This window comes from Castanea sativa, chromosome 9, assembly GCF_040712315.1.
Source record: "Castanea sativa cultivar Marrone di Chiusa Pesio chromosome 9, ASM4071231v1".
Lineage (NCBI taxonomy): Eukaryota > Viridiplantae > Streptophyta > Magnoliopsida > Fagales > Fagaceae > Castanea > Castanea sativa.
The window spans coordinates 14,437,104-14,457,500 of record NC_134021.1 but is presented as its reverse complement, the minus strand read 5'-3'; the positions used below and the strand labels follow the sequence as shown (position 1 = coordinate 14,457,500).

Here is a 20,397-nt window from a genome sequence, read left to right as displayed (position 1 = left end):
AAAGTCTTGGGATATAATTTATTAATAAGGGCTAGAGTGCAATTATATTTATATAGTGGTATTAAATATAATTAATGGTAACTTTGGACTTGTCAAGAGTTGACGAAAAAGCCCAAGGCCCATTGGAGCTAGTGTCTTATTGGTCCATTTTGGTCCCACTTCAAGCCACACACTAAAGCCCAATTGGAAAGGCCCAATAGGCCAACCCAATTAGATAATCAGTTAGTTATAAAGGGAGAAACATACAGAATTTTTAGAAGATGAGATTAGAAAAGAAAAAGAAACGGTATGTGAGAGAGTGTGAGACACACTTTCATTCTCCCTTTGAAAAACTGATTGAGAGACCACACATCTTGGGCGTAAAGTGGAATTGGAGTGAAGATTAAAAGTGTTCCCAAGTGCTTCTAATCTTTGTTTTGAATTTCTCCACACCAAGGTACGCTATTTTGTTCTTAAATTCTAAAATTTACATTGTGCACGTTATCAATCATGAATGAAATAGATCCTAGTTCGTCGCTTCCGCTGTGGGTTTTGCATGAGATGCAAAACCAGAATTTTTCCTTCAATTGGTATCAGAGCCAGGTTTTCATATCATGATTGTATAGCGTGTGATTGGATTTTAGAATTTAAGAAAACTTTTATCTTAGTGTAGACATAGTTTAATAATTATTGTTTTATGAATTGATGTTATTAGCATTGGAATTCATATAAAACAATTTATATATATATATATATATATATATATATATAGCCATTGTTGTTCTGCACGGCAACATTCCATATTTGTGGCCTTCATGTTTATTCGAATAGGGGTAGTTATTGACCGTTTTGGCTTGGAATTCAATTCATTCATTGCACCGTTTGACCGTTTGGCTTGGAATTCCATTATACGGTTTGATTTTTTGTCATGGCTTGGACTTAATGCATGGTTGCATGGCTTGGCCCCTTTTTGAATGTCTTAGATAAAGTGAATCCGTGAGGATTCAAGTCTTCTCTGACAAATATATATATATATATATATATATATATATATATATATATAATATAATATAATATAATATAATAATCATATATATATATTATATTATAATATATATATATAAAGTAATAATTATATATTATATATATTAATTTGAATATTATATTATATATAATATAATATAAATTTTTATATATAATAAAGGTTTTTATTACGTTATATATATATATTTATATATGTTAATGCTAGTTTAATAAAATTTATTCCTAATGAGATTAGGATTATTTTTTTTTTCACGTGTCTAGCATTATTATCATCCTTGACCTTAAAAACCTTTAATTTAAAATATCTAGTGGGAGAGAGATTCAAGGGTTGGATCTCACAGCCTTCATTGTTGGTTCATAGTAGTGTGAAATATTTACTTTGTCTTTGCCTCGAGCTTAGCATTCCATGCGGAGAGTATTTATTTCATGGTCCTACAAGATTGAATTTCTTGGTTTATAGTGGTTTGATAAACACATTGTCTTAGTTTCGAGCTTTGCATTCCATGCGGAGGGTGTTTTATCATGGTACTATAAAATAAGCCTGTTAAAGGGATGAGATGTAGTTACACATGATTCTAGACAATGGTATACACTAGACTAAGTATTTTAGTATCCTCTATGCTGAGTTCTTACTATTATTACTTAGAGGCTAAATGTAAAACGGCATATTATTAGTGTTTGATAAGAGTTATCATGATAGCACTAATAATGAGAGTAGTTCTCAATCAATCATAGTATTTTATGTTCACTCTATGCTGAGGGATATTGAATATGAGATTGGGTTGTCGTTGCATATATTATTTTATGGTTTTATTAAGGTTCCATATTATATGCTTTTATGCTAAATTGATAATGTCCAATTTACTTATTATATTCATGTTTATTATTTTCAGATTTTGTCATGGCATCATTTAGCCCACTTGTTTCTATTCTTAACAAAAACAAACTGACTGGATCCAACTATGTTGATTGGAAAAGAAATTTGGACATTATTCTTACTGCTGAAGAGCACAAATATGTGCTTACTTAACCATGTCCCACCTTTCCTTCATTAGATGCTCCTCTTGAGGAAAAACAGCGATATGATCGTTGGCAGAAATCTAATGAGATGGCCAAGTGCTACATCCTAGCATCTATCTCAAATGTTCTACAGCATCAAATGCAGGATGTAGAACTTGCTTCGGACATAATGCATAGTCTGAAGGAGATGTTTGGTGAGCAAGGCCGTTCTGCAAGGCAAGAAACCATGAGGCAAATTTATAATACCAAAATGGCTGCAGGAAGTTCAGTGAGGGAGCATTGTCTTAGGATGATTGCTAATCTGAACACATTAGAAGTTTTAGGTGCCGACATTGATGGAGAATCCCAAGTGGATATGATACTCCAGTCACTACCAGAATCATTCAAGGAATTCAGAGTCAATTATAACATGAACAAAGAGATTTATTCTTTGTCTGAATTAATGAATGAGTTAGTGGCGGCGGAAGGCATCCTTGGTACTTCTAGTGTTGAAGCCAATGTGGGTGAAGCTTCTACTTCTCAACCTAAGTCGAAATGCAAGGGTAAGAAGAAGAAGAAGAAGGACTTCACTAAGAAAGATGGTAAACAAATTGCCTTAGGGGTTGCCAACAAAGGAAAGAAAACCAAAGGAAAGTGTTTCCATTGTGGTGAGAAAGGACATTGGAAGAGGAATTGTCCAATATACAAGGCTGCCAAGAATAAAGGTATGAAAAGTTCATTTCTTCTTGAAATATGTTTGGTACAGAATCCAACAGATTCCTGGTGTGTGGATTCAGGTTGTACTACTCATATCTGCAATTCTTTGCAGGGGTTCAGGAGACCAGAAAGTTGAATGAGGGAGAACTATTTCTTACTTTGGCTGATGGGAGTAAGATTCCAGTTGAAGCTGTTGGAGTGTTTAATTTGTGTTTTAAGTCTAGAGTTTTAATATTGGAAGACTGTTTGTATGTACCTAATGTTCGTAGGAACTTAATTTCTGCAACTTACTTAGGTAAACATGGATATTGTATTATCCTGAAAGACAATGTTGTAATAAAGAAGGATAAAACGTTTATCTGTTCTGGCAATATTGTGGATGATCTTTTATATTTTAACTCCTGATAAGCATGAATTATACAATTCTGAATTAGATAGTAACTCTCATGTGAAATCATTAAAGATAAAGTTTCCTTCTACTAGTGATGCATATCTATGGCACTTGCGTTTAGGTCATATTAATTCAAGTAGGATTCAAAGATTAATCAAAGATGGACTTTTACAGCCCATGGACTTTGATGGTTTTCCAGTTTGCGAATCTTGTTTGGAAGGTAAAATGACCAAACGACCTTTTAATGCAAAGGGTAGAAGAGCCCAAGATTTGCTAGAACTAGTACATTCAGATGTATGTGGTCCTATGTCAATCCAAGCAAGAGGTGGCTATGAGTATTTCATTACTTTCACTGATGATTACTCTAGATTTGGTTATGTGTACCTAATGAAACGGAAGTCCGAAACCTTTGAAAAGTTCAAAGAGTTTAGGGCTGAAGTTGAAAATCAATTGGGTAAACACATAAAGGTCATTCGATCTGATCGAGGTGGCGAATACCTTCTTGGTGATTTCAAGGATTACTTGACTGAAAATGGGATTATATCCCAATTGACTGCACTTGGAACTCCACAACAAAATGGTGTAGCAGAAAGAAGGAATAGGACTCTTTTAGATATGGTTAGGTCTATGTTGAGTTATTCGACTCTACCAATTTCTTTTTGGGGATATGCCTTAAATACTGCAATGTATCTTCTGAATTTAGTACCTTCGAAGTCTATTCCTAAAACACCTGTAGAGTTGTGGAATAGGCGTAAGCCTAGTATGAGACATCTCCACATTTGGGGTTGTCCAGCACATGTGTTGAAAGGAAAGTCTGACAAGTTACAGTCTAAAACAGAAGTGGTATTTTTTGTAGGGTATCCAAAAGGAACAGTTGGAGGTTTATTCTATAGTCATAAGGATAATAAAGTGTTTGTTAGCACAAATGCCAAATTCTTGGAAAATGACTATATGAATAATTTTACTCCGAGAAGTAGAGTTGTCTTGGCTGAAATGAATGAACTTGTAGTTGAACAACCAATGGATGAAACTAGGGATGATGTGACTATATTAGATACACCACAAATTACTACTCATGAGATGTCTAGTACACAGGTGCCTCGTCGTAGTGGGAGAATTATTCGGCCTCCTATAAGATTCATAGGTTTGGGAGAAACTTATGAGGCTATCTCAGAAGAGGTTGAATCGGATCCTTACACTTATGATAAAGCAATGAATGATATAGATGCACATCATTGGGTCCAAGCTATGAAATCTGAATTGGACTCTATGAATTCAAATCATGTATGAGATCTTGTAAAAGCGCCTAATGGCATTAAGCCTGTTGGTTGCAAATGAGTTTACAAGAGGAAGAGAGGGATAGATGGAAATGTTGAAACCTTTAAAGTAAGACTAGTGGCGAAAGGGTATACACAAAAAGAAGGTATTGATTATGATGAAACTTTTTCGCCAGTAGCCATGCTTAAATCTATCAGAATTCTCTTATCCATTGCTGCTCATTATGATTATGAGATTTGGCAAATGGATGTCAAGACTGCATTTCTTAATGGCAATCTTGAAGAAGAAATATACATGTTGCAACCAGAAGGGTTCATAGCGAAGAACCAAGAGCATATGGTATGCAAGTTGAATAGGTCCATTTATGGACTTAAACAAGCATCTAGGTCATGGAACATCAGATTTGATCAAGCAATCAAGTCATTTGGTTTTGAACAAAATCTTGATGAACCATTTGTGTACAAAAGACATCGAGACAAAGTAGTAATGTTCCTAGTGCTTTATGTTGATGATATTCTACTCATTGGGAATGATGTAGGGGTAATGTCATCGGTTAAAGTTTGGTTGTCAAGCCAATTTGATATGAAGGACTTGGGTGAGGCTAACTTTATTCTAGGGATCAAGCTTTGGCGAGATCGCAAGAATAAGATGTTAGGCTTATCACAAGCTGGATATATAGATAAGGTTCTAGAACGGTTTAGCATGCAAAACTCCAAGAAAGGATTGCTTCCTTTTAGACATGGAGTTCCTCTGTCTGATGACCAAAGACCTAAGACTCAAGAGGAAGAAAATATGATGAGACAAGTTCCTTATGCTTCTGCAGTGGGAAGTCTCATGTATGCCATGCTTTGTACTAGACCAGATATTTGTTATTCAGTTGGCATGGTTAGCCGATATCAATCAAATCCAGGACCAAAACATTGGCAAGCTGTAAAGCATATTTTCAAGTATCTTAGGAGAACAAGAGATTATATGCTTGTTTACCATAGTGAGGATTTGATTTCCATTGGCTATACAAATTCAGACTTTCAGTTAGATCTAGATTTCAGAAAATCCACTTCAGGATGTGTTTTCACCTTGGGAGGTGGAGCCATAAGTTGGAGGAGCGTTAAGCAATCTTGTATTGCGGACTCCACCATGGAAGCCGAGTACGTTGCTGCTTGTGAAGCAGCAAATGAGGCTGTTTGGCTCAAGAAATTCCTTTCTGATCTTGGTGTTATGAGAATGGAGCAAGTTCCCATCACATTGTTTTGTGACAATAGTGGAGCGGTTGCACAATCCAAAGATCCAAGGAATCACAAGAAAGGAAAGTACATTGAGAGGAAGTACCACATCATTCGAGACATTGTTGCTCGTGGAGATGTTGTGGTAGCAAAGATTGAAAGTGCAAATAATCTAGCAGATCCTTTTACCAAAGCCTTACCTCAAAGGACTTTCGAGTCACATTTGGAGGGAATGGGAGTCAGATTAATGCATAATAGTCTTTAGGGTAAGTGGGAGATTGTTAGGATTAGTGCCCTTAAATCCTATTGTATGATGCTATGTATGATATTATGTATGACATTATGTAAGATATGATGTATGACTTAATATTGTGATTGATAAAGTTATTTTATTATTATCTAAAATAATGGTAACATGAATATGAGACATTATCATATAGTCCATGAGATGCATTGTATGTGATTTATGTGAAAAGTCACAGAAGATGTAAATCATAAGTTCTTTGTAAACTCAGAATTTATAGTTCGTAGTCGGTGATGAAATTGGGCATTTCATCTACGAAGACTATAACGTGTCAACTAAGATGATTTGTCTTGATCATGGAAGTGGAGACTTCTAGTTGATATGTTGATATGTTTTAAGAGTTAAAACATATTGAACAGGACCGCTGTGAGATTTATTATTCTCCTAATGACTGTCAAATGAATAATAAATCTCACGACTTTTATTTGCATGAACTCTTAATCCTGAGAGAATAATGGACCTGATCATGAAGTGTAGGTTGCTTTGATATATCAGGAGTGAGACCTGAAGTGACGGTCAAAACCTCAGTATGTTGGGCAGCCACATTTAGTGTTGATGGAACATATATTCTCAAGATGGAATTCATAGTCTCTTGATGGAGATATAAAATATTCCCTTGAGATAAGTTTAATGGGTTCAGTTATTCAGAGAGTTAGGCCTAACCACTTTAGTAAGAAATTGCTAAAGTATATATTTATGAAATTGGATTTCATAAATATATAATGAATAACTTTAAAGAATTAAATCGGGTACTCAAGGATAAGATGTAGTAATTTACAAAGTGGCAGTCTACATTTATGACTTTGTGTTACTACGAATATTTTATGAAGGGGTTACGTGTATAATAAAGTCTTGGGATATAATTTATTAATAAGGGCTAGAGTGCAATTATATTTATATAGTGGTATTAAATATAATTAATGGTAACTTTGGACTTGTCAAGAGTTGACGGAAAAGCCCAAGGCCCATTGGAGCTAGTGTCTTATTGGTCCATTTTGGTCCCACTTCAAGCCACACACTAAAGCCCAATTGGAAAGGCCCAATAGGCCAACCCAATTAGATAATCAGTTAGTTATAAAGGGAGAAACATACAGAATTTTTAGAAGATGAGACTAGAAAAGAAAAAGAAACGGTGTGTGAGAGAGTGTGAGACACACTTTCATTCTCCCTTTGAAAAACTGATTGAGAGACCACACATCTTGGGCGTAAAGTGGAATTGGAGTGAAGATTAAAAGTGTTTCCAAGTGCTTCTAATCTTTGTTTTGAATTTCTCCACACCAAGGTACGCTATTTTGTTCTTAAATTTTGAAATTTACATTGTGCACGTTATCAATCATGAAGGAAATAGATCCTAGTTCGTCGCTTCCGCTGTGGGTTTTGCATGAGATGCAAAACCAGAATTTTTCCTTCATCGATTATATATATAAAAAAAAACTATAGAACATGTTCTAATGGATTAGATAATAAATAAAAGACAATTATCATGGCTTGCATAACATTGATAAAGGGTTACATTCTATGTAGCTTCGTCCTAATCATTTCTATGTTGGTGTATTTGTTCCACACTTATTGTGTGTTGTGAACCATGTCTAGTGGAAGTACAACTATCTAACTCATGTTTTGTTGGTTAGATTCAGTCATGAAGTTGGTGTGGAATTGCTAAGGCTCTCACTCTACTCGTTTGTTGTGTGAGAATTTTTCTTTCCTTTATTGAAAGCAAATATCATGTTTTAATGTTTTTAGCAAATTGAATCAGTCCACAAGGAACTTGCAAGTTGTGGATCATTCTCTCTAAGGATTTTTTTTTATTCTTTTTTTTTTAGTCACTACAAAAAAACTGGCCTACTGCGGCGGGCAAAAACCGCCGCTAAAGCCCCAAAAACCGCCGCTATAGGTCCATTTCACCTATTGCGGCGGGGGCTATTGCGGCGGTTCTACCCGCCAGGCTTGTCGCGACGCAATATCTCTATTGCGGCGGTACAAAAACCCGCCGCTGTAGATACGCTTTTTAGCGGCGGTTTTAGTCTACTGCGGCGGGCATAAAACCGCCGCTATACAACGTTCGAATTCGTTTCAAATGACTTTTTGCGGCGGGTCGTACCCGCCGCTATTGTGTTCACCTTTAGCGGCGGTCAAAAAGCGCCGCAATAGGTCCACATTTTATCTATTAAACATGGACCTATAGCGGCGCTTTTTGACCGCCGCTATAGGTTCAAACCTACAGCGGCAGGCTATAAGCGCCGCTATAGGTCCACGTTTAATAGATAAAATGTGGACCTATTGCGGCGCTTTTTGACCGCCGCTATAGGTTTTTTTTTTTTTTTTTTTTTCCAGTGGGCTTTGAAACTACTGTTTACATCAAATATAAGGGACAACCTGTTTCAAAGAACCTGTTTTGCATCAAATATATTTTTCAAACTTGTTACAAAGAACCTATAGTAGTTTTAGCTCTACTAACACAATACCACAAATATAATTAATTAACAACACCACAAATGTCTCCAAACTAACGTAATATTTGCATAGAAATATATTCTCAAATACATAACATTGTCTATAACCACTGTTTACATCAAATGTATTGTTTGTCACAAAAAACCTGTAATAGTTTAGCTTTACTAACACAATACCACAAATGTCTCCAAACTAACCGCAAATGTCTCCAAACTAACCACAAATGTAATTAATTAACAACACCACAAATGTCTCCAAACCAACATAATATTAACATAGAAATATATTATCAAATACATAACGTTGTCTATAACCTCCATCAAAGTTCCAAGCTAATACCACAATCAAAATTCCAAAGTGTTTAAAAATATCCTTCAACACTTAAAAAAAATACAGTAAAACTAGAAATTCAATGCAATACACACACTAAGTGACCCTATTGTAGCCAATTAGTTCAACATAAAAGAAAAATATCCTATATAAGCATACCTCAAATTTCGTAGTCTCCACCAAAAACAGTAAAATAACTTCGGTGGAAAATCAGTTGACTCCACTACACCAATTGACTCCTAATGTGAGCCTATTTATGTAAGATTTTTACAAATCAGTGAATTGCAAAGCACAAATAAGTATTACTTTTATAACCAACTTTGCAACTTCATTCACAAAGCTACAATTTTGTAACATAAAACCAGCTTAGCAATCAAATTTATGTATATAACTAAGAGATCCTTCCTAGCATTTTCTCCTTTAAAGCACTATTCATCATAATCGAAACCTGTAATTACAGTTTAGGAGCTCAAAATTTCAACTTCATTTCCATAAACCTCTCAATTCAATAACAAACACCAAAGCACACTCACACACATGTATATGTACAAGCCTGCTACACCAAATAATATATACCTTCAAAATGTTTGAACTAACACTGTCAAGTTCATACAGACGGCATATCTCTATAATCTGCATAAAATTATATGCAACTTGAATTAGTCACAAATATCTCTGTCAAATTATAGGACACTAAAATCCAAAAAAACCCTACATTGAAAGGTAAATCAATTACCTTAAGCAGTACTTGATTATTTTGAACAGGTTGCTTCCTCAATAAAATCTCTAGCAAACCCATTCCCTGCTTTAGGCATGATGCCAAATAAATTGGAGCTATCTAAAGACAGGAGCATCAAACTTTATGAGGATTACTTGAGATGAGCACATACACTAGTTCAAATAAAAAAATAAAAAACAAAAAAAAAAGCACCTAGGAAGAGATACTGATAGACATGTTGATTAATAGCCAACCACAAGTCAACTTTTACAGTTGATACACACACATGCATGCAAAAATTAAAATGAAATGATATTTTACAAGGTGCAATCTAGAATATGTTAGTGAGGATTACTTGATATAAGCATATAGGAGCACGAAACTTTATGAGCATTACTTGAGATGAGAAAAACACACATTATTTCAAATATCAAAAAGTGCCTAAGTAGAGATACTGATAGACCTGTTGATTAATAGGTAGGCACAAGTCAACTTCCAACAATTTATATGCACACAGAAAGAAAAAGAACTTCATATTTTACAAGGCACAACCTAGAATAAGAAAGTGACCCTTAGAGATGGCACTAAAATCTATTGAAACTACTGTCCCTTCTTTTTTTTTTCAATTAAAATTTTTATTATATAGTTTTGGTTTGTAACCACTTGTGTTGGTTTAGGAAATACCTTTTGTTGAAGGTAATTTAAGCTTAATAAAAGAAAATAATTAAAATACAATGATTTAATATATTTTTTTGTGTAAAAAAGTTTATAATTTGAATCAATAACTTCTTACAATAACAAAAATGAGGAACTAGAAAAACCATGATTTGAGTTTGAATTTGAAAATTTATAATCAAGGAATTAATTTGAGAAATAATTGCTAGTATATATAAATTGTTTGATATGAATTCAATAATTGCTACTATGATCATCCATAAATTTAATCAATAGGAAATAAAAAAAACTCAAAATTTAATCAAGCCAAATAAACTAAAAAACAATAAATCCAAATCTTTTCTCTTAAATACTTCTATCCAAATAAACCAATGATGAATTTGCTTGGATTCTCCAAACCAAACTGAAAGTTTTTATAGTAGATTTCAAAGAAATCAATTCAACTTCACACGTATGGAACAGAACGAACGACGTGGGTGTGGCAAACACTACCTTGTCTTCCGTTTGGCAAAATAAGAAAAAAAACTAAAGCACAATAATTTCCTTTAATTCCAACAATTCTAACTCATTGCACAGTGGATCATCTCACGTTTTGAAGAAAAAAAAATTCCAAACGTGAGAGAACTGAGAAGTAACAACAATCAGTCAGACACAACAAGAAAAAAAACTTCAGAGAAATTTTCAACTTGGATTTGGTGATCAGGGATTAAATAAGTTGAAGAAATTCCAGAGAGGATCCATCTGTTTGATACAGAAATTAGAACAAAAAGGTATGGAATCATGCCTTGTGTCTAGTGATCTTGGTTTCCGAGATTCAACATCTTCCCTAATTTTCTTGCCAACTAAAAACAGCACCAAATAATAATAAAAACCCAAATGAACCAAAAATCGAGGGAAAAAGAAAAAAAAAATTGATGTCTAAGTCTATTTTGTATGTGGTCGAAGAACCTTATGGTATACTATTTTGTTGCACATATCAAACCCATTTTGGAGTTGGTAATGTTATGAACTCAATGATCATATACTAAACCAAAAAGAAACCAAATATATTCTCTTCTATACCAGCCGTATAGGAATATATATATATATATATATATATATATATATATATATATATATATATATATATATATATATATATATATATATATATATATATATTAAAGTTTTGTACAGCCAAACTAAGATAAAACCCAAAAGAAAAATGAAACTCTATGATTGGGCAATGCCAACTATGTTTTATAAGTACCTCCAAACATAAAATATTAGAACAAGAGGCCAAAATAGATAAACAAATATATGAAACCCACTGTACGATACCACATTCAATTGTGTGATTTTATAGTCATGCAGAGACAGTTAATGATTCCCAGAATATTGTCAAAACTATGTACCAAGATTCCAAGTATGAGCTAGCTTAATCAATCAATGAATTAATAAATTCAAATATAGCAAACTGTATAGCACAAAAGAGTATAATATATATTACTCCGAGAATAATGTATTTTCTGTAGCATTTTCAGGAATTTTGGGGCTGTAAAAACATAAACATATAATGTTTTCACAAAATATAGCACAAAATATATAATGTTTTCACTAGTACTAACTGCAAAGTGTTTTGTTACTAGTACAACAAGCTGACTAGCTCAGTAATTATTACTGCAGAAGGCTAATTTGTATCCAACTGTAACTTCTTTTTCATCTGCATAATTGAAAGCTATGAAATCACTTCTTCCTTTTCACTTTAGAATCCCACATCATGGTTTGTCAATATGTTAATCCTTGCCTCTGAGCTCAAGAGATGTCACTGACCTCTCCTTAAGACCTAGAGGTTGTAGCACTAAATTGTTTAATTCTTGGGAGTTTGCCTCTCAACAGTTCAGAAATTATAAAAGAGTTAGGCTAAAGTTCATGCAGCTTAGAAAAAGTTTAGGCGGCCAATATATATATATAAAAGGTAGAAATGTTTTTACAGCCCCAAAATATAGCCTTCAAATTTCTAAAGAAATTAATCAAACAAAAAGACTCCCCTAATTCTCTCGGCAACAAACCGTCCCTTAAAACAAAATCAAACCCAAATCCAATTTTTCAAGAATCTAATTTTGACCAAAAGACCCCAAAATCGAAAATTAGGACTTAATTTCAAATTCAGTATGAACAACCCTATGAACCCAAGTACGAATAGTTGAATGAAAAATCAAGCAATAAAAACAAAAAAGAAAAAAAGACCCAAGAAGGAAATAGAAAGAGAGAGAGAGAGAGAGAGAGCTCACTCTCTACTAAGGTGATAGCTTTGGAATCGTCAAGTTCGGGTTCTTGGTGATAACCCACAGCTTTCTCACGAGCGACATCGTTTGGGACCTCAACAGAAGCCAGAGGTGGCTTAGAAATGGCCGGCGTTGTTACGGGTTCCACTTTGTTCATCACCTCTGTCTCCATCAATAATAACTAATACTTATCACTTCCAAAGTAGTGAAAACCAAAGAAAGAAAGAAAGAAAGAAAGAACCCAAAAGCTTTGAAATTGAATGGAACTTTGAAATTAAAAAAAAATGGTGAAAGAGAGAGTGAAAAAAAAAAAAAAAAAATGAGGTGAGAGGGGCGGCTGGAGTGAAATCAAAAATTTATAAATATGCTAGGGGCTAGGGTTTTAAAAATTAAAAAAACTCAAATACGCTTACGCAAAGGCTCGAACAATAGAGCACTTGGCTGTTGCACTCACACTATACCACTAAGCTACAGACTCTAACACAGTTCACATATATTTATATTTATATTTATATTTATATTTATATTTATATTTATATTTATTTTTATTTTTATTTTTATTTTTATTTTTATTTTTATTTTTATTTTTATTCAAGTAAAGAAATAGCTGAAAATTAATCTTCAAAAATTTCAGACAATCCACCTTTTAATTACATTAGTCTTATCCAAAAAATTAAAACAGTTTATAAAACAAACAAAAGCCATTGTAATCAAACGACCTCCACCAGTCATTTTATAAATAAATAATATTTAACGGTAGTAATATTTAAGTTTTATAAATAAATATTTTATAAATAGTAATATTTAATATTTAATACATGAATATCTTATAAATAGTAATATTTAATATTTAATACATAAATATCTTATAAACAGTAATATTTAATATTTTTTGATTAATTAAGAATCATGTGTAAATTAATGAAAATAAAAAAAATTATTTTAAATAAAATAAAATTGATAATAAAAACAAAGTAATCTTTTACGCTATTTTTTAAAACAAAGCAAAATTTTACTGTATATATATATATATATATATATATATATATATATATATATATATATATATATATATATATATATATATATAAATGACTCACTTTAGGTTTCAATACAAAGAAACAGAAAAAAGAAAAATAAATGACTCACTTTAGGTTTCACTACAAAAACTTGAATTTAAACAATTGATTGATGACATGGCTATTAATCTTTGATCACCTTGAAATTTTGTAAGCATGAAAAATATATGAAGATAATGTAATCTAACGGTATATTTGTCAAAATTCACATCGAATTAAGAAATATAGGGTTGGATTCAAGTTACACTTGATGTAACTCTAAAAAATGTTACACCAACCAATAACTTATAGTTAAATTCATATTTTGAAACTCCAACCGTTGGATCACATTTTCTATATGTTCTTAACATGCATGCCAATTTTCATGCATATCGGATGTAATTTACCATTTGATCTTTAAACTCATCTTTTATGCGTTAGTTTAAATTACAAAAACATGAATTTAAACAATTGATTGATGACTTGGCTATTAATCTTTGATCACCTTGAAATTTTTTAGGCATGAAAAATATATGAAGATAATGTAATCTAACGGTATATTTGTCAAAATTCACATCGAATTAAGAAATATAGGGTTGGATTCAAGTTACACTTGATGTAACTCTAAAAAATGTTACAACAAGAAATAACTTATAGTTGAATTCATATTTTGAAAATTCAACCGTTGGATCACATTTTCTATATGTTCTTAACAAGCATGCCAATTTTAATGCCAATTGGATGTAATTTACCATTTGATCTTCAAACTCATCTTTTATGCGTTACTTTAAACTACAAAAACTTGAATTTAAACAATTGATTGATGACATGGCTATTAAACTTTTATCACCTTGAAATTTTTTAAGCATGAAAAATATATGAAGATAATGTAATCTAACGGTAGATTTGTCAAAATTCATATCGAATTAATAAATATAGGGTTGGGTTCAAGTTACACTTGACGTAACTCTAAAAAATGTTACACCAACCAATAACTTATTGTTGAATTCATATTTTGAAAATCCAACCGTTGGATCACATTTTCTATATGTTCTTAACATACATGCCAATTTTAATGCCAATTGGATGTAATTTACCATTTGATCTTCAAACTCATCTTTTATGCGTTACTTTAAACTACAAAAACTTGAATTTAAACAATTGATTGATGACATGGCTATTAATCTTTGATCACCTTGAAATTTTTTAAGCATGAAAAATATATGAAGATAATGTAATCTAACGGTAGATTTGTCAAAATTCACATTGAATTAAGAAATATAGGGTTGGGTTCAAGTTACACTTGATGTAACTCTAAAAAATGTTACACCAACCAATAACTTATAGTTGAATTCATATTTTGAAACTCCAACCGTTGGATCACATTTTATATATGTTCTTAACATACATGCCAATTTTCATGCCTAGCGGATGTAATTTACCATTTGATTTTTAAAATCATCTTTTATACGTTATTTTAAACTACAAAAACTTGAATTTAAACAATTGATTGATAACATGGCTATTAATATTTAATCACCTTGAAATTTTTTAGGCATGAAAAATATATGAAGATAATGTAATCTAACGGTAGATTTGTCAACATTCACATCGAATTAAGAAATATAGGATTGGGTTTAAGTTACACTTGATGTAACTCTAAAAAATGTTACACCAACCAATAACTTATAGTTAAATTCATATTTTGAAACTCCAACCGTTGGATCACATTTTATATATGTTCTTAACATGCATGCCAATTTTCATGCCAATTGGATGTAATTTACCATTTGATCTTTAAACTCATCTTTTATGCGTTATTTTAAATTACAAAAACTTGAATTTAAACAATTGATTGATGACATGGCTATTAATCTTTGATCACCTTGAAATTTTTTAGGCATGAAAAATATATGAAGATAATGTAATCTAACGGTATATTTGTCAAAATTCACATCGAATTAAGAAATATAGGGTTGGATTCAAGTTACACTTGATGTAACTCTAAAAAATGTTACACCAAGAAATAACTTATAGTTGAATTCATATTTTGAAAATCCAACCGTTGGATCACATTTTCTATATGTTCTTAACAAGCATGCCAATTTTAATGCCAATTGGATGTAATTTACCATTTGATCTTCAAACTCATCTTTTATGCGTTACTTTAAACTACAAAAACTTGAATTTAAACAATTGATTGATGACATGGCTATTAAACTTTGATCACCTTGAAATTTTTTAAGTATGAAAAATATATGAAGATAATGTAATCTAACGGTAGATTTGTCAAAATTCACATCGAATTAATAAATATAGGGTTGGGTTCAAGTTACACTTGACGTAACTCTATAAAATGTTATACCAACCAATAACTTATTGTTGAATTCATATTTTGAAAATCTATCAGTTGGATCACATTTTCTATATGTTCTTAACATGCATGCCAATTTTCATGTCAATCGGATGTAATTTACCATTTGATATTGAAACTCATCTTTTATGCGTTATTGTAAACTACAAAAACTTGATTTTATACAAAAACCTTACCTATAGCGGTGGTCACAAAAAACGCCGCAATAGATCTCATCTATAGCGGCAGGCCAAAATCGCGCCGCAATAGGTGACATATAGCGGCAGTTTTTGCACCCGCCGCAATAGGCCTGCTGCAATTTCAGGGTCTATTGCGGCGGGTCATTGACCCGCTGCTATATCTAAGCTGAAGGCCGCTAAAAGAGGTCTATTGCGGCGGGCACTGGCCTGCCGCAATAGTACGCCGCAATATACTAGGTCTTTTGCGGCGGGCCATTGGCCTGCCGCAATAGATCTCATGTACTGCGGCGGGCCAAAAAAGCGCCGCAATAGGCGACCTATAGCGGCAGTTTTCGCACCCGCCGCAATAGGCCCCCCGCAATAGGCCAGTTTTTTTGTAGTGAGTGTTCGTTGCAAATAAAATCAGTCCATTCTTTATTGCATAGCATTCAATGCATAGGATAAAAATGATATGCCTATTTCAAGTGGTGTTTTTTTTATGTAGTTTTTTGCAACTTTTGTTTGGTTGAATGCAGTATAGTTTCTAGCCGACCCATATATTAGGAAAGTTACCTTGTTCATATTAATAGCTCTGGTACTTGGCTTTACGTACGGATGGAAGCTGGAATTGGTTAGCACCAAATTGCGTCAGCATAATGGGGTTTATTTTTTGTTGTAGTATGCTTATGTTTTCTTTCTATTGTAATGATGTTTTGAAGATTTGTATTTTTTGTTGTATTATGCTTATGTTTTTTTCTATTGTAATGATATTTTGAAGTTTATTTGCAAATAGAACAGTGTTTTCATAATATATAAGACCATCCAATTGTATTAATTAAGCAATTCATGTGAGTAGTTGATAGTCTCTTTGACTGCCACGTAGTGGGCTGGAGAAAATTTCCCCAAAACTGGTTTGGTGGTAAAATTTTTCCTTGCAAATAAGCTTGAATTCTAGCCTTATGGAACACAATGGTCTCAGTTGGCATTGCATAGGTGATGGCCTACTCATATTCAACAAATATGAAAATATAATAAAGTAGACAACCTATTAGTTGTGGCTACGCAAAGTCTAAACTTCAAGTCTTTTGTTGATGACATTGTTAACAACAATGGTGTGCCTATCTTTTAACTAGCATAACACTTTAAATTCTTCCCTGTAACAGTTTGTTGGGCTGGATGATCCCCAAATGGATGGAGAACTAAATGTGCGGAGGGATACATGTCCACACCAATTCCTCAAGGTGGTTGAATTAATTGGTTTTGTTGGCTGTTTTGCTGACATGCAGCTTGCCTTGTATTTAATCAATAAAGTTACGTCATTGGAGAAGATAATTATTGATACACAAAAGCTAAGTCTGGTAAAAATATTACATGATTCTAGCGATATCAAGAAGAAATTAGCAGCAGCTACAGCTTGTGCAAAGAAATTAGAAACAAGCTTAGCCCCAGGGGTGGAATTGTTGATACTATAAGGGGGCATTTACTTCGATGTAATATGGTATGCATTACAACACTGTAATTTGGAATAATTTTGTTTGGTTTGTTTATTTGTACATAACTTTATATAGTGTTTGGTTTAGGGAAATGACGTTACCCAATGACATTCAAATTTCTTGGAATGTGATGCCCAAAAAAGTATTTATCTCTATGTTTGGCTTGATTATGAATCTACTCATATTTCCAAGGATATGAGATTCATATGTTTGGGTTATTGGTAGGAATCTTATAGGATTTATTTATTTTGATAACATTAACATTAAATTTCATTATGCTAAAGCAGCACAACACTCTTTGCTCTCTTAACTTTATTCCCTTCGTCTATAGGGGTTTCAATTTTCATTTTGTTTGAATTAAGAACTAAGTTGACTCATGCACTAGATGTTTAGAAAGAGAATTTAAAACCCATTGCATAATATTTATTTGCAATTGAATGTCCAAGAAATATGCGATAAAATAATACATAAAAGATGAGTTTATGGATCGAATAAAAAATAATATTTGATTAGTATGAAAATTGACATACATGTTAAGAAAATATTGAACATGTAATTTAACGATGAGATTTTCATAATATGAATTCAATAACAAATTATTGGATGGTGTAATATTACTTAAAATTGCACTGTGTAACTTGAACTTAATCCTCTCTCTAAATAAAAAAAGAATTTTAAATTTTTTGAAAGATTCATTCTGCCTTAAAGTTTTTTTCAAGGGAAATTGCATTCTCGGGTTTAAATAATATTTTGGACTAGGAGCCTCGGGCCCTTTAGAGGGTTTTCAAAATCCTTTCTAGGCCCAATTGAAAATTGTTTCAACGAGGTTAAAACTTTTTTTCATAAGATTGGAAGACTTGTTTCCATGAGATTGAACTTTTTTTTTCATAAGATTAGAAAACTTGTTTTTCGAAAGAAAGAAGACTTTTCAAAAAAAGCTTTCAAACTAGGCGCATCATGTAAATGCTCTGCTTGTTTCACTATAAAATATTTTACATAAAATATCTCAGTAGTTTATTGTGTTTGTTTCATTGTAAAATTTGATCAAATTTTAAAATATTTTCTATTGACTGTAAAATCCTTTGTAAAATATTTTACCTTTAAAAGCTCAATAAAATTTTTGCAAAAACTCATGGTGGCTCTCCCCACCCATTGGGTGGTTGGGTCATCAGTCTGGTGGGTTGGGCTGCTGCAATGGTCCAACTCTGGTGGCTGAACTGCCGATTTTAGTGGTATGTGCTTAAAAATTTTTACATTTCACACCGAATACACTTGAAAATATTTTAATGAAAATGTCTTATATAAGGCAGTGAGCATGCTTCTTGATATCAGCTGTAAGACAATAATGCCAAATTCATTGACATCCATAAGTACAAAAAATAATACCTTCCTCCTTACATTGTAGAGCAAGATGTATACATGAAACCAAAAAGCTCTTTATGTTTTTTTATTTAATAAACCTAAGATAATAATTTCATAATGTTTAATATATAGTGGGAAGCTTAGAAACTCCTCACCCTAATGTGCCAAGTATCCATGTATGTATAGAATCAGTGGTCGTACTCCACTTGGTAAGGCAAAGGTAACCTACCTGCGTGTAAAAGAAATTCCATTAACCTTAATAGATACATTAATAACACTGTGCGTGCGAGGAGGCTCTTTTTTTTTTAGCGATTCTATTTTGTAGAAAAAAAATTGTGTTTTTTTATTTTATTTTATATATATAATTTTTATCTTGAAAATCTAATTTATAAGTGGATAAAATAATTTGAAAATTAACAGGAAAGTGGTCATATTTTTTTTAGGCAATGTTTTAGTGGAAGTTAGAGTTATATTTTTACCAGATTGTCCTTTAGTTTTATCTCTACTTTTTTTTTAGCGGTTCTATTTTGTAGAAAAAAAATTGTGTTTTTATTTTTATTTTATATATATAATTTTTATCTTGAAAATCTAACTTATAAGTAGATAAAATAATTTGAAATTAACAGGAAAGTGGTCATATTTTTTTAGGCAATGTTTTAGTAGAAGTTAGAGTTACATTTTTACCAGATTGTCCTTTAGTTTTATCTCTATTTTTTTTTAGCGGTTCTATTTTGTAGAAAAAATTGTGTTTTTTTATTATTTTATATATAATTTTTATCTTGAAAATCTTTTTTTTTTTTTTTTGAGAAACCTTTATCTTGAAAATCTAATTTATAAGTAGATAAAATAATTTGAAAATTAACAGAAAGTTGTCATATTTTTTTTAGGCAATGATTTAGTGAGAGTTAGAGTTAAATTTTTACCAGATTGTCCTTTAGTTTTATCTCTACTTAAACATAGAGGTATAGAGACATTTTTGAACCAAAAAATGAAAAATTCAAACACGAAAATCCCCTTAAATAATAGTATAAATTAGAAACCATAGCAATAGTTCTATCACAACTCATTAAACAAATAAACATGACTCTGCATAATTACTTGGAGACAGAAAGTAATCTCTAATGCTTTAAGACTGCAGACATGACCAAAGGCTTTAGTGTCCAAAACAATCTGCAATGAGGAATATTCAAATAAAGACAATAATAGAGGCCGGTTTTCTAAATATGTTTTAATAAAGCTAAATTGCTAATAGAAGGAATAATTTTAATATCCATACCTGAACAACCTTTCAAAACCCAATTATATGGCGTGCATTTGATTTGGGTTACTTGCATAACTTCCTTTAGGAACCGAAACCCCAATCAAGCAAACACAATGGAAAGAAACCTGTAATGTCATTCAATTTAGCCTCAGGAGTGTACCACATATTATACCCATTATTGTTTTATATTCATATTATAAATTGTGAAATCATCAAATATTCAGTCAAGGTTCCATAAAATTCAAACATCAGACACCCTTGCACGTACAGATTAAAACCGATGCACAACACAGGGGTATGGTTAACAGAAAG

General features: G+C 32.2%; 1 protein-coding gene and 1 long non-coding RNA gene across 2 annotated transcripts in view; one reads left to right on the top strand and one right to left on the bottom strand.

Moving 5' to 3' along the window:
* LOC142610173 (FBD-associated F-box protein At2g26860-like) overlaps window positions 1-17,441 on the top strand; it is a 38,914-nt gene extending 21,473 nt beyond the window's left edge. The window contains exon 4 of the mRNA XM_075781917.1: window positions 17,133-17,441. Coding sequence (XP_075638032.1) covers window positions 17,133-17,441 — 309 coding nt within the window. The remainder of the gene's footprint in view (window positions 1-17,132) is intronic.
* Window positions 9,184-12,729, bottom strand: LOC142611184 (uncharacterized). The gene is made up of 4 exons (XR_012839972.1): window positions 12,386-12,729; window positions 10,897-10,954; window positions 9,456-9,557; window positions 9,184-9,352 (listed from the first exon to the last, which is right to left on the bottom strand). It is a non-coding gene; the product is annotated as an uncharacterized LOC142611184 (long non-coding RNA).
* Window positions 17,442-20,397: the final 2,956 nt, after the last annotated feature.